We start from the raw sequence: 14122 nt of genomic DNA on the forward strand, positions 1-14122 counted from the left end.
AACAACTCTTACATAAACTGTTACTATTCAAACCAATGATAAAAACAATTTTCCTGGTTGCGTTGTATTCTATACGATACAACTTCCTCTTGTTGTAGCATCACGTACATGTATCTCCCTATTAATAACCCATACTTAATAATGTGATGCATACTGTGTCGACAGAATGAAGCCGGATGAGGTACGCCAGTACAAACTACTTTTTTTTCTATTTGTAGATAGACGCGGCTCAACTGGGTCTCTTTTTTTAATATGCGTGTACTGTTGATATTATAGACGAATGAAGACTTTTCTTATCAAGCAGTTAATGTACCTTTAATTGTATGATATCTGTGTCTCCTTCCCAATTGTCTTCCCGCCAAGCGCTTCGAGACCTTTTTTTCCACAAATAATAACACCGCACCAGAAATAATACAGAAAGACATACGCTGGTCTGTATCTCAATAAAATGTTGACATTATTTCTCAGATTTATCATGGACTCGCTTGAGACACAGGAAGCTGGTCATTATCATTACCGCAAACTCCCTTCTAAATTTAGGTAGGGGAAGAGCAAACGCAAAGAAATTCAACGCATAATTACAATTAAGAAGAAAGCGTGTAAAGGACGTGACAAATGTTCGAATTGCCCTTGAACTTGGAAATCTAGCGCCTGACATTGAGTATCGAATGTAATTCTTGGCAATTTGATACGGAAGTTGGCAAATGATGGAACATATGGAGACGGCCAGAAGCATTTTTGTGATGTGGCCATCTTGCTGTTTCCCCGTTTCCTTTTCCACTCCTTGCATTTCACTTCGGCGCCGCCGTTGTACTGCAATAACGAAGACGATGCCGATGTTAGTGACAACCATGATGATGAGAGGTGCATAGTATGTGGTAACAAGCCGAAAGTGGGCGTAGTATTGCGACCATACACTAGGTGTTTCAGCAGAACAGGACTGCACAATTAGCGGAGGTCCGAGAAACGAATGCAAGAATCTATATGGTACATGAGCTATGACCAGGATAACAATGACAAACAACGTAGTTTTCCTTGCCTTGCCGACATGGCACATAGTTCTTGCTCTAAAAGGAATAGCTATGGCAATGAGACGCTCAACTGACATTGCGGTCAAAAGAATTGCCGATACAGCTGGAAAAAGCCTCGTAAGCGAAGCCAAAATTGTACACTGTATTGCGTTGCCTTCGAAAGCTTTCCATATTGTGAACACATTTTGGATAGCTTCAGAAACAAGGTAGAGAGAATCCGAAGCAGCCAGTGCCTTCATATAGAAACAGGTTGATGATGAGTTGTACTTATGCTGGGAAAGAAGCATGAAACAACAGATATTCCCGACTATTCCTATCACTCCTACAACAACTGGTAGGTAACTATCGAACAGAAATGACAGTTGAAGCATGAAATATATGAAATATTCCTCTTCGGAAACTTCCTTCGCTATGTAATAGACGTCGGTCATCGTACAATGGAAGTCAATTTCTTACAAGAAATCTTATTAGAAATCTCAATTAAAAATGAATGTCTCCTTCCCGCAATGTCTTCCTGTTTACCCGGTACCTTTTTGCGTCTAGTTGCATTTTACTTCGGCGCCGCCAACCGCAGACGAATTCTCAGTGTATTTTGGATGGTTTCCGAAACAAAGATAAGAGAATCTGAAACAGCCGGTGCCTTCATGGAGAAAAACGTTGAAGATGAGTTGTACTTATCCAGAAAAACGGGCACTGAAATAACAACCAATATTCTCGACAATCCCTACCGCAGTTACATCCATTGACAGATAGATATCAAACAGATATGCTAACTGTATGATAAAATTAATAAATTGGATCTCTTCGGTGTAGATGTCTGTCAGTTTTCGTCAGTTTCGAACTAAGTCTGCCTTGTAAAACACGCAATATGTCTTCGTACAATTTTCATTTAAAACAATAGGTGGACGTGAAATAAGTTTTGGAACTGGTGCCTCTTCTTGGTTCCATCCTTAAAAAGTATCCTTGCGCTGATATACGTTGGAAATATTTGCCTGCATGCATGTCATCAGATGATTTGACTAGCAAACTGCTGTCGTTGAAGAATAAATATCCATATTCTAAAAGTATAACTCTATAATTACATTCATTTCTATGGCCTTAATATAACCACCGTGTTGATACTATGAAGGTTTTCTATTATGAAACCAGTTCTTTTAAAATACACAGTCGGTTTCTTCTGAGGGAGAGCAGTTTTGATGTTTTAAGGTCTATTTGCACATTACACTATCAGTACAGGGCTTAAATACTGGTAGTCACCGAGAATGTCAGCGATGAGCATGTAAACTACGGCCGAATAGGACGAATCTCAGCCCTGATAAAGGACCAGTTGATTAGTGATAATGGAAAGTAAACTCGAGCCTGGTCTACGCCAGCAAACTTCTCTAAACATTGGTTTGCAAACATTTCCAAATAGAGTTTGATATACACAGGGGAAGGACTGAGTGAGAATCAGCAACGCTGAATGTGGCCATTTAACACTACGACTTTGTATTCTATTTCTCAGTTTGTGGCATCCCACACAATCCTGCGAACTCTAAATGTTGGTGACGTCTATCTGAATCTCACCACACGGTTGGCTCATTTCATCACGCAGCAATCACAAAGGTCAGCGACATGACGAAAAAGTTAATTGTTCTGCTCACGGAGTCGGGTGTTTATCGCGGCATCTAGCTCCAAGTTTATCACCAACACATCATGACATTAGTCACTTCCCTGTCCCTAATCGTATTGATATTGATGGAAACTGTATGCATATTTCATCAGGAAGACCAGCAACGGCAACAGATTAACACCACACCATCCGTCAATAAAATACCATTTTCTGATAATGTGACCTCAGGAGTACTAAATGGTGTCTTCTAACTGTGCACTGGATGGGCTGGTGCAACCCTGTTATTGTCGCAGGTCATGGCGGCCCTTGGTGATTTCACCTGATCAAGATGCGAGTGCAAAATATAAAATGCACCACCTGAATGATTTTTTTAGTCTTTATTAATTCTTGATGTTGGGAATAACTTTCGTTGTCATGATTGAACCAACTACATTTCGATCATTTTATGACCACCCTTTTGGACGACGTATTACGGCTTTGCGTAGTAAATCTACAGTCGAAGAACAAATATGTCATACTTTTTTCAAACTTCCAATGTCATCACGTCTTGTGGGCATGCTTAGTTTCATCCAGTTCATGATTACTCATGAAAGTCCGACGTTGATCAGTTCAAGAATCTCATGCTACCAAGATCCGCATTTGCGACCAACGGAATAAAATTAGATACAAAGAACTATAAAGATTTGTTCCGTTGCATGCTGGATTGCCAAGATATAGATGGAGATATCGGGTTATGGCAGCCAACGTTTAAAATCCAATTTCGATCTTAAAATGAAAAGATGCCCGATTTAGTCTTTATTTTGTAGTAGATACAAGCAGTTGAATTATCTTACAGCCAAGTCTTAGATCCACGATAGCGCAGCGTATGATGAATATAATGCCTTACCACTGTCCACTGAGAATCCATTTGAAATAAAAAATCTACATAAACCTCCATTTTTCATATCCACTTTACCCGTAAACCAGCTGAGGGTTAATTATCCGAGTGAAGTTGGTCATGGAAAACAGTGATGGCTTGATAGACCTTAAAAGTGGTGATGAAAGCTATGGAAAATCGTTGCGAGCTTGACACAGTGCATGACACCAGTCTATCATCCGAACTTGAATGTGCTTGGCCATATTCTCTCTTTTCCTTTATTGCATCTTTAACGTTTGTTGAAGTTGATTGTAGGAAAGCGCAATGAAGAAAATTCTTAATGTGTCAACTAGCCATATACAGAGTCGGTAAGTGACGCAAAGAGAATTTTGCCATGCGCTCTGAATTTGCCTTGGCGTCGAAATCATCCCCAATGGTCATTAGGGGGTCCCCTAGATGTACCATTTGTTTCTCGACATTTCGATATAACAGATTATATTGGGTGATTGACACAAAAGAAAAATGATCTGAGCATTTCATCCAGGTTGGTCAAGAAACAACCGTAGGAATTAGAAAATGCACATGTCAATGCACACAACTGCATGCAAAAAATATCTTCGTTATCATGGCAACTGAAATGAGAAAATCCTGTAAGGTTGCGAGGCAAATATCGATACAAATCAAACTTCAAAGAAACCCGACCAGTAGTTCGCGCTCAAGAGCCCAAAAGGTCGCGGGCAAAACATTTACGAATGGACACGATAGTGTTTTTCTGAGCTCAACCGACCAGTTTCAACGGAATTTGATTTATACGCATACTCCTTGACATTGGATTAGCGCTGCGGTTGGCACTTTCCACGATTTCCTCCCCCGTTACGTATACGAAACTCATGCGCAAACGTAACCGGACACAAAATCTGGAAATTTTACTCCAACTCTACCGATTGTGGCGCTGTTTGAAAGGCCTCAAATGGGTGTATACCCTTTACTCCGCACACTGAGCCATGTTTTGGAGAGTGACCGGTGGCATATGCTGTATCTATTTCCCAACCTCCGACAGATACGTTCGATAAATTGGGTGCATCGTAGCAGCTGACATGCGAGATTTCTCAATATTCGAATCATTCTTCTTTATCCAACACAACATTGCTCTACACACTTCCAAAGTATCCTTGCGATATCTCTCACCACCCCCAACACAGTACAAATAGAAATTAACCGCGTAATTAAAACACCAAAACTGAAAAACGAAAGCGACTTGTACGTTATATCGTATGAACCAATAATCGTCCATCATGTCGTACTGCTTTTGCAGCCATGGGTCAGAGGAATATACAAAGTAGTATAGCCTGTACGGTAGTGAGGTCACCACGTACGCCACACTGACAAAGACAAGCATACGGGAAAGGTAACGCGTATCAGTCTGTTTCTTCTGACTGATTTTGCCTCTCTCCTCAGACGCTCGCTTTATGGTAGTGATGATTATTATGTTACTTGTGAGTATGGTGAAGAAGGGGACCACAGTCCCTATGATGAGTTGGAACAATGTTGAGATGATCTCGATCAACGGATATTCTGGCACGGACACGATTAATGATTCTGCACCTAAACAGAAAAAAACGGTCAGTGAGGGCTGCAAGGTAACGTTGTCTCTACCGCTTCTTTTGATGACTAGTGTTGTCCTGTAGATGTAGAAAATATTCCCCTGGAAAAGGTATCCAGCGCTATGATAATGGTTCCACAGAAACCATGATCATCAATAACCTAGAGATTTTGATCGCGAAGTATTAGACTATTCTATTATTTTAGGATATATGTCAAACGATTGTTCAGGAATCTATGGATGGAGGCACCATTGCCTTAGAATCTTTCTCATATCCCTGTGACATCAGTCATTACATACATTCTTAGATAAAAGGGACGTTAAAGATATCTTGAGAGAAAAAAATCTTACCTACGCTGTTCTTTATGTGTCTATAAAATTCCAGCATGTGAAGATTAAGAACTGTAATAACTGCAGCGGATATGATGACAGTCTTTCTTGCTCTACATGCTGTGCATATTATGTGGACCGACATTGGGAATTGAACGGCAATTAGGCGGTCGAGGGACATTTCAGCCAGAAACAGGCCAGACAACATACCGCATGTGTAAGTTATGTACCATTCTAACCTATAGGAATAGAGGACGATTATGATACAAGATACATGATAGTAATACCAGACTATGAATGCATGGATGCATGGATGCATGGATGCTGGTTTGTGTGAAGTAAAAAATCCTCCGAAAAGTCAGGTAAGTAAATTTATTCCAGACACGAAAAGGAGATCATGCCGTTCCCGATAATTTCACATAATTTGGGATATAAGATATGGAAGTCGTATCGACAATTAAAAGAAGTACGTCTTGTGGGTTGTGAAAGGGTGTTTAATCATTATTTTGTTACTGTTCGCCGAATTGATGTTGCAGCTAGCAAGCTCAATTCGACACAGTCGTGAAGGCAATTGAAAATCTAATATTCGACGTTTCGATCACGATTTCGTTTGAATATATATGTAAGCTTATATCTAATAATGATAGAATCTAGAGATGCCAACTTACTTATAAATCCATTCGCGTCCGTGGATGACACTCGACCCAAGCCCCCACTTGGCCAGCACGAAGAAACAGGGCTGCATTAGGAGGAGTAGTGTGTCCGCCACCGCCATCGCGGTCATGTAGATACAAGGAGAGAGGCTCCGGTTGCGTCTCCTATTCGCCACCAGGATAGAAATCACATTTCCAGGGACACCTATCGTCAGTGGAAACATCCAAACGTACTTTACTAAGATGTTATAGAAGATCCAGAGCTCTTCGTGATGGCCTACACCTCCCGCAGAAGTCGTCCAAACAAATATGGTGTCCGTCGACGCCATTTTTGCCAGCCGCTTTCGTGCCAGTGAGAGACTGGCTGCATTCGTGCCTTTCTGACCTTAATCAACAGAACAACCGAGGTAGAAATTTCTATAGGAAAGCTGAAAATCTGTGTGTGTGTAATTTGAAAATTTAAGAAAGTGACCGCATGCATGGTTTCAAATCTGCACCAATGAACCTCTAGTTACTTATGATATAAGCTGAAACAATCGAATTAGATGATACTATTTTAAGATGTAACTTGTAGAGTGTACCGATCAATGTTATTGGTTCTATTTAAAACAAAAGTATAATATGAATAGCGTTTTCAACAAGCAAACTTTTTCTATGCATCTTTCAATGAAAACAAGGTAGCTAAAGGACTTTGTCTGATGAACAAAATGCGAGAGCCTCCAAGCGGCTTTGTGTGACGGGTTGGTGATTCCATCACCCCGGCGGTATGATCTACCGTATGCCCAGCAGTCTCCATACAGTGCCAACAACAGTTTACATAAGATATACATTTTATTTCAAACTATCTCATCGAATAACATAACAAGATACTTATGAAATCTATCGTCAAGATATGTATGCCGGATGCACATTGGATGAGATGGACATGTACACACATCATATTTACATGTACGTGTAGTTCAGTTACATATCTATATCTTAATTTTTTCTTCTTCAAATAATGATAACGTTTCGAGTCCACTGCTGAATATGTATACAATTTTTGATTTCTTCATGAGTGGATACATGTCTTTAATTTAAAGGTCATGATGTACGTGTATAAATGATTACAAGGAGAACCACATACGAAACAAAATTAAAAGTAATCATGTCTGTAGATCTACAAAAAAATTGAACTGGTCTGTGCAAAGACATTTTGATTTTCTAGGTGGCTCCCATGGTATACACGAACAGAACAGCTTGCTGTCGCATTTCATTACGGGAACGAACTCGAATTCACTGGAATATGAATATGAATCTTTTCTAAAATTGATTATCTTGCTCATTAAGCCAGCAAGAAAAGAAGTTACGTCGTATTTATTCTTGATGCTCACAGTATCATGAGTACTCATTGCCTCACCTGTCGTCACTCAAAGCAGTAACTAGATGCCCAGTCTCGCGGTTAGAACTCGGGGCAGTTTAACGCAATCTCCATTCGCCAAGACACTGTGGCGCCAAGTCACAGAGTGCACAGAGTGCACAGAGGCAAGTACATAGAGGCGCTTGGATATTGAAAGTAATAGGAATAGCTATGTGAAGCGCATATCGGTGCATAAAAACTCACAGGTATGTTGTTTTTTTAAGAAATCAGGTGGTTATGATTCCATAATTTCCAAGGAAACGGCATTTTTATTACGTTCTTTGAATAATCTAATTGATAAATCCTTACGCCATTGTGATCAAGTTCAACGTAACCAGACTTGACAATGATGCTGGTCAGCAGACTGCTTTTTAATGTACATGTGCATGTACGCGTATACGTACATGTATATGTACATGTATAAGGGTGAGTACTACTTTTATCTCTTTATGGTAGACTACTAATATATGAGTATATCTTTACAGTTACGGCTTTCAGTTAAGGTAGCTTTTTTCATATAGGTGCCCGCTACACGGGCACTTGTTCATTTATGGAGGGGGTCTTACTTGCCCTGACAGGGACACCATATACAACGGACTACGGCTTACTGTCACATGCGACGGACGCAGACACCCTTTTTTTAGCCCGAATAGCCAGAGATTGAACTCGGGACCTGGCGCTTGTTGGGCGGCCATACATTGTAAACTGCTCTTGGTCGCGAAATTTTACCTATACGCAGAAATTACCTTTTAAACTCCGAAGAAATGACGCAATGGTGCCTACATTTATATATTAACGGCAGTCATTAAGTGTCGTGTGCTGCAAATAACAAAGCTAACAGACTTTTTTCTTCATGCTTTGCAAAAATTACCACATTGGCCACAGTTTAGGTCAGCAAACTCGACAACGAAGGTTGACAACATGCCCCTCTTGCAGACATGAACCAAATTTTAACAAACTTTGCACAGAGAACGAATTCAAATCACAGACAATTTTGACAACTGTAGAAAATGAGCGATAACAGCACTTGAAGCTTTGATGCAGGGCTTTTTTAAACTCAAACTAATATCTCGGATAAAAAGGTTGGTCTGACGGTTGATACTGTTGCCTTGATTCCCTAAAGTCATCTCGTCGGTCGTTTCGTTGGACCTCGCGATAATCGTATCGCGTGTCATTCTGGCGCCGCCTGCTGTCGTCATAATCAGGTCCGTTCATTGCCCAGGACCGCTGCACTGGTGTATGCGTTGGCGAGAGCTCTCGTCTTTCCGGACTCCATTCTCGGCGCTCTGGCATTGGGTCCCGGCGCCCGGGAATTGGGTCCCGGCGCTCGGGCATTGGGTCCCGGCGCTCTGGCATTGGGTTTCGGCGCTCTGGCATTGGCGATGGTCGATACTGGATGTCCTGTTGACGATGAAAATCCTCCTTACCACCATAAGCATAGTTGTCATGGGAGTGATAGGTTATCGGCGGAGGCTGAGGTTTGTGCGGCTTTGGTTCCTTGGCCGTCCACCTCAAAATGAAAATGATTCCCAGTATGATTGTGATGAGGCTGATACCAACAGATATCCATTGCAGCATGAATGAGTAGGAGAAGTATTCCTTCGTGTTGCTTTTGAGAAACTGGAATGAAAGAGAAGGATTTCCACCATAACAAATTATTGGAGAAGCGCATGAGAAACAGCACCTGTTTACCGCTACGTTTCCTCGGTCATATGGAACACAAGTGTACTTGTAATCAAATTGGAAAGACAGCGTGCATCCTTTTCCTGGCCAGAACAATGCAATCTCGTATCATGGAATCCGAATGCAATATTTTGATTAAGGAAATATTTAACTGACATTTGCAACAGCAAATGGACGGCTACGTGTATCTATGGAGGAGGCGAAGACATTGACCTTGCACCAGGTGAGCTTTTTGTTGTCATTTCTGCCAGTTGGGGCTATTAAGTACAACAAGGTTTTTTGTTTCTTAAAGTACTAAGTACGTCTCTTCGTACTGCATGAGCCATGTATTCGAATGACAATATCTGCTATTATTCCACTGTGATTTACTAAATACACATAGCCCGTGATGCTATGAAAATTTTTATTTTACTCATTCCAAACTTCACCAGCCATTTTGTGACATACCTCATTCCAAAAGTAATAAAGTGTATTAGCCGCCTCTGGGACATCATTAGACTTCTCGAACATGAGGTAGTAATGGAAGAGGACCATGCCTATTATACCTGCAACCTCTGAAACGCAAGCAGATAGGTCATCAAATCGTTGTCAGTAAAGAGCGACACAGCAGAATTGGTTTAGCGACGTTTTCAATGAAATATCAAATATCTAAATACAAGTATCACGAATTCTCGCAGGAAGGCGCGTTGTGTTCATCAGGGTCTGACCAATTGTGAGTCGGAAATTGTATCATGCGATTGCCTCCCATTGGCCGACCTTGCGCTGCCGCTCAAAAAAGCTCGATTTTGACCACGGAATCAAGAAATATCAAAGACTGTATCAAAATATGTGATTCAAACGCTTTTTAAAGAGTATTATTGTAGTATCATTCCTTCTGCTTCATCTTCTGAATGTTTTCTTGGAAATAACATCACAATTGAATAATCAGGAGATCGGCACGACCTCTTACTTACCACCAGGCACTAGGATTATCACAGAAAGCTTCAGATTGAGGATGCCGAATAAGAGGGCGAAGCCAGCCAACCATGTACACAGTCCCAAGACGATTAAGTAGACAAGATGGAGCGACACACTGGCCTTCATCATCGCTGAAATTATGGATTAGAAAATGCATTGATTCCATATTTTGAAGCCGTTAGTCACCACTCCTCTAGTGAGCCGTCAGGAATGTGTACACTATGCGATCTTATTGAGATATAGTCCAGACGATGCTAGTCGTACGTTAACTTAGAGTGAATAAAACATATATCAGGAGAAGATGCAATTGTTGAGGTTTCAAAGAAGCCCCGGTTATTCGTCCAAAACACAGGACCTAGCTTGAGGATGATTCTACCGTATACAAGTATTCCTTCTTTGAAAAGCACATGACAACTCAAAGCTATAGGCTGGTGGTTGGTGGACTCCCAGGACAGTCCATTGCATCATCCTTATTGTATCTCCTTACATTTAAGTACCGGGCGACAGGACGAGACCGGTCCAGTGCGTCCGGAGTGTAGTGGCTTGATCTGGAGGTCTAGTAAGTAATGATTAGAATGGAATCATTCTGTTAATCTTGAACAGCATTTCGGACTTGGCCACTTCATCTGCTTCTTACTGACCTGACAAATCCCAGAATCCCGCCGACACGATGAGTCCACATGTATTATTGTGGTTATATTGGACTGGAAAACGGGCATCATTCCCTCTATCTTTTACAACTGCAACAAAAAATTGAATAATGCATCAGTGCAGGCGAAAACGAGAGAGACACCCTGAAGCATCTGTGATGTTGCACGATTTTGGCCAGAACGTGAAATATTAAAGCAATTAGGACTCCTTCAAACCCATGTGAACACCCATTTAACACCTCGGAGGCTGATCTCTGGAAAACAAAGAACTGGCTCCCATTCTTGAAATTGACATTCATTGGAAAAGTTTTTAATTGCTTTAGGATTTCAATTTCTAGACAAATTGGTGGTGCGTATGGTCAACCCGGACACATGTATCTTTAATAACATGGCGATTTAATTTCTCATTGAGGTTCAAATATTGTTTAGACTAAAGAATTGTGATGACGACATAGTCTCATGATTCAGGTCTTCCGATGTACATGTATATACTGGCGTCACCAATAGTTCTACTCGAATTAACTTCGATCAACTACGCCCAGTATTGCACAGAAATAGATCTGTACAGAAATTCGGTCATTTTGTACAGAAATCCGGTCATTTTGCCTATATCCATTCTTCGCGAATCTTTTCACCCGCAGTATAGTGATGTATATGATATGAAGGCCTACCTCTGAAAAGAATGCATTCAGACAAGGGTGTGACGTTTGATCAGTAATGACATATACCTGTATACTAGCGATGACAGAGAATAATAAAATCAACACAATATTTCTTCTCGTTGTTTACTGAAGTATGACATATCTGACAATTATGGGAGAGTCCTATTACATGACAATGGTAATACAGTTTATTTGATACATACTACATGTATCATGACTTTGGTATGTGCATGTTAGCAATATTAGTACCGTGACCGAAACAGACTTCAAGGAACCATGTGATGTGTTGATTGAGATTCGACGAGGTCATTTTATACAGGGTGACCAAGATCTGAACCTGAAACCTCATAATTATGAAAGATATAAACATTTTATGGGTTACGTGTTGGGCTAAATGTCTCTGGACAGTGTATTCTACCAAAACATGCCAACCAAAGTCATATGGTGTTCATTATTTTATGATTGATGTATATTATAATGTTTAAAAACAGCGGTTGCGCTCCAAACAAACATTATCTGATCAACCCCGTTCTTGAGAATTTACCCAGCCGAATGTAACCATAGCTGGCAGAACAACACGGGCGTTTGAAATACGGAATGCATGTACTTGTAGATACGTAGATAGGTAATTTTCAACGACGTTTAAATCTCTAAATTTGTAATGATATTTCTATTAATAAATAAATTGCTTTCATTGATTTGATGTCGAAATTCATAACTATTTGCCATGCTCTGCTGAAGGCTGAAGAAAATCGCAATAAAATCACCTACTTCCTGGTTGGATGGATTTACATTTCAAATGTATTTACAATCAAGCGATTGGTCAAGTATCTATGACGCGACATACATGTACACGTACGTTGAGGATTTATAAGATAGAACACAGTAACATAAAACAGCTTCAGTGGTAATCGTTCCTGGCGAATAAGCTGGCATTTATCAGCCGGCATATCGTTAAAAGCGACTTTTGTCGTAATGAGCAACTCTCACCGTTCGTCAATTCAGACAATTTCTCTGAGAAATGTCAATGTTGCTAAGAAAATACTGACGTGTATGCTTGTTGTTTATCAAAATTCTCAACCACACCCACTTTATAGACTTGCAGGAGGACCAAATTGAACCATTATTGTACCGAACAGACCATCTTAGAAATACTATTTCCCTACCTATCATACCATAGTCCAGTAGGCCTTTGACATTATATACGTCGCATTATTTGTATGCTTGGGGCACTCTTGTTCAACCTCGTGTGAATCTTAATAGCTCTTGTACTCCATTGGGCGGACTCCACAAGTATCGTAAATGGGTCGTACATTAGAATATGCATGATGTTTTTGCTCTCAAATCCCTGTGTAATAATACCTCTCGAAATTGCATTGTTGTTGCCCTTGAAACATTTTTTTACCTCAATACAATACGCATTAGTAATGCAGATGTCACATGTACCTCCCAAGAATTGGAGCTCTCCTTCCATTACCTGCGAATTGGTCGTGACAAGAACCAAAAATATCAAGAACTTAAGCAACCATTATAAACATATACAATGTACTTACGTTTAACATTAGGATCCTTAAGCACTATCCAAAAGAGTCCTCTACTCCGTGTGTGGTAGAGCATAGAAGAGTCCACGTTAGAATTATAAACAGCAGTTTTATTCACTTTCACTTCATAAGTCACCCAACTATCAGTAAAAAGTGCAACAAGTCCCGCAGCGAGTGCTAAACATAAGAAGAACATGAATATCAGAATAAGTGCTATATTGTTTTTATGTTGGGTACACCGTTTGCCAGCCATCTTGAAAGCCCGGCCACCGATTAAGGACTGTATGTCAGAGCTGTGGTTTTCTTCCGCGCCTGTGTGTTTCTTTCATCGTCTCGCCTGCTAATGGATCTCAATGGCCTGCCGCATATCACGGGTGCCGCCCCACAGAGTTAGTTCCGTCACGTGCCCCGCGACCATGCACTGGTATGAAAAATCGAATTCCTACGCTCTTACGTACTTGAAGTCTTCGTATATTTTAGCAATTAATTCATAGGTGCTAGGAGACAGGTCACGAAGAGGATTCATATTCCTTAACAATAAACCGGTTTACATTCTCTTAGTTCTCCTTAAGTTGGTTCAAAAACTGTATATAGCATTGTGCATTTATGCATAGTTGTCGCAGGTTTTCTTATTCTGACATCAATCTCATACTTATATTCATTGGTAGGCCTATTGTTGTCAGACTAGGCCACTCTGATTTGCATTGAAAGTCGTAGGGGATAGTTCCTTAGCCTCTTTAATGATATATGAAAAATATGTAAGATACTTGGGGGTGAGCGGCATAGTCTGTTATGCTGTTGATTAAATGGGTAATACATAAATCTTCTGTTGATAATCGCGAGAATGCGAAGTCCAGACTTTACCATTTTAGGCTAGGGCACGGATAGCCATTTATGTTTCATTTCTTGAATCGCGGTACACCTAAGCACGAACCTTGATTCACTGATAAAGTACAGCATAATCTTTGACACATTTATTTGTCATTGCTTTAAAGGGACTCTAGGTAGCAGCTACGTAGGCACGATAAAGTTACAGAAAGTTGCCAATAGGAGTCTCTACCAATTCACAGTACATCGAATCTATTCACGCTTGTACAAAGAATGTATATAGTGCTGAATCAAACATGACCCAGTGCCCTTACCGT

At 40.5% G+C, this 14122-nt stretch overlaps 1 protein-coding gene across 1 annotated transcript; it reads right to left on the reverse strand.

The window, feature by feature from the left end:
- Window positions 1-6897: 6897 nt before the first annotated feature.
- Window positions 6898-13445, reverse strand: LOC135491956 (uncharacterized). Its single transcript, XM_064777943.1, has 5 exons — window positions 12990-13445; window positions 10766-10864; window positions 10121-10255; window positions 9615-9721; window positions 6898-9104 (listed from the first exon to the last, which is right to left on the reverse strand). Exons 1-5 carry the CDS (start codon window positions 13228-13230, stop codon window positions 8547-8549), a joined length of 1140 nt encoding a protein of 379 aa, XP_064634013.1. The 5' UTR covers window positions 13231-13445; the 3' UTR covers window positions 6898-8546.
- Window positions 13446-14122: the final 677 nt, after the last annotated feature.

The sequence above is a fragment of the Lineus longissimus genome, chromosome 1 (genome assembly GCF_910592395.1).
Source record: "Lineus longissimus chromosome 1, tnLinLong1.2, whole genome shotgun sequence".
NCBI lineage: Eukaryota > Metazoa > Nemertea > Pilidiophora > Heteronemertea > Lineidae > Lineus > Lineus longissimus.

Excerpts from the sequence above, each read along its gene's own strand:
- LOC135491956 (XM_064777943.1), bottom strand. The coding sequence starts at position 13,230 with ATGGCTGGCAAACGGTGTACCCAACATAAAAACAATATAGCACTTATT. Across the intron at positions 9,722-10,120 it reads GATAATCCTAGTGCCTGGTG|AGGTTGCAGGTATAATAGGC; the intron begins GTAAGTAAGAGG and ends CTTGCGTTTCAG. Across the intron at positions 9,105-9,614 it reads TTTATTACTTTTGGAATGAG|TTTCTCAAAAGCAACACGAA; the intron begins GTATGTCACAAA and ends CTTTCATTCCAG.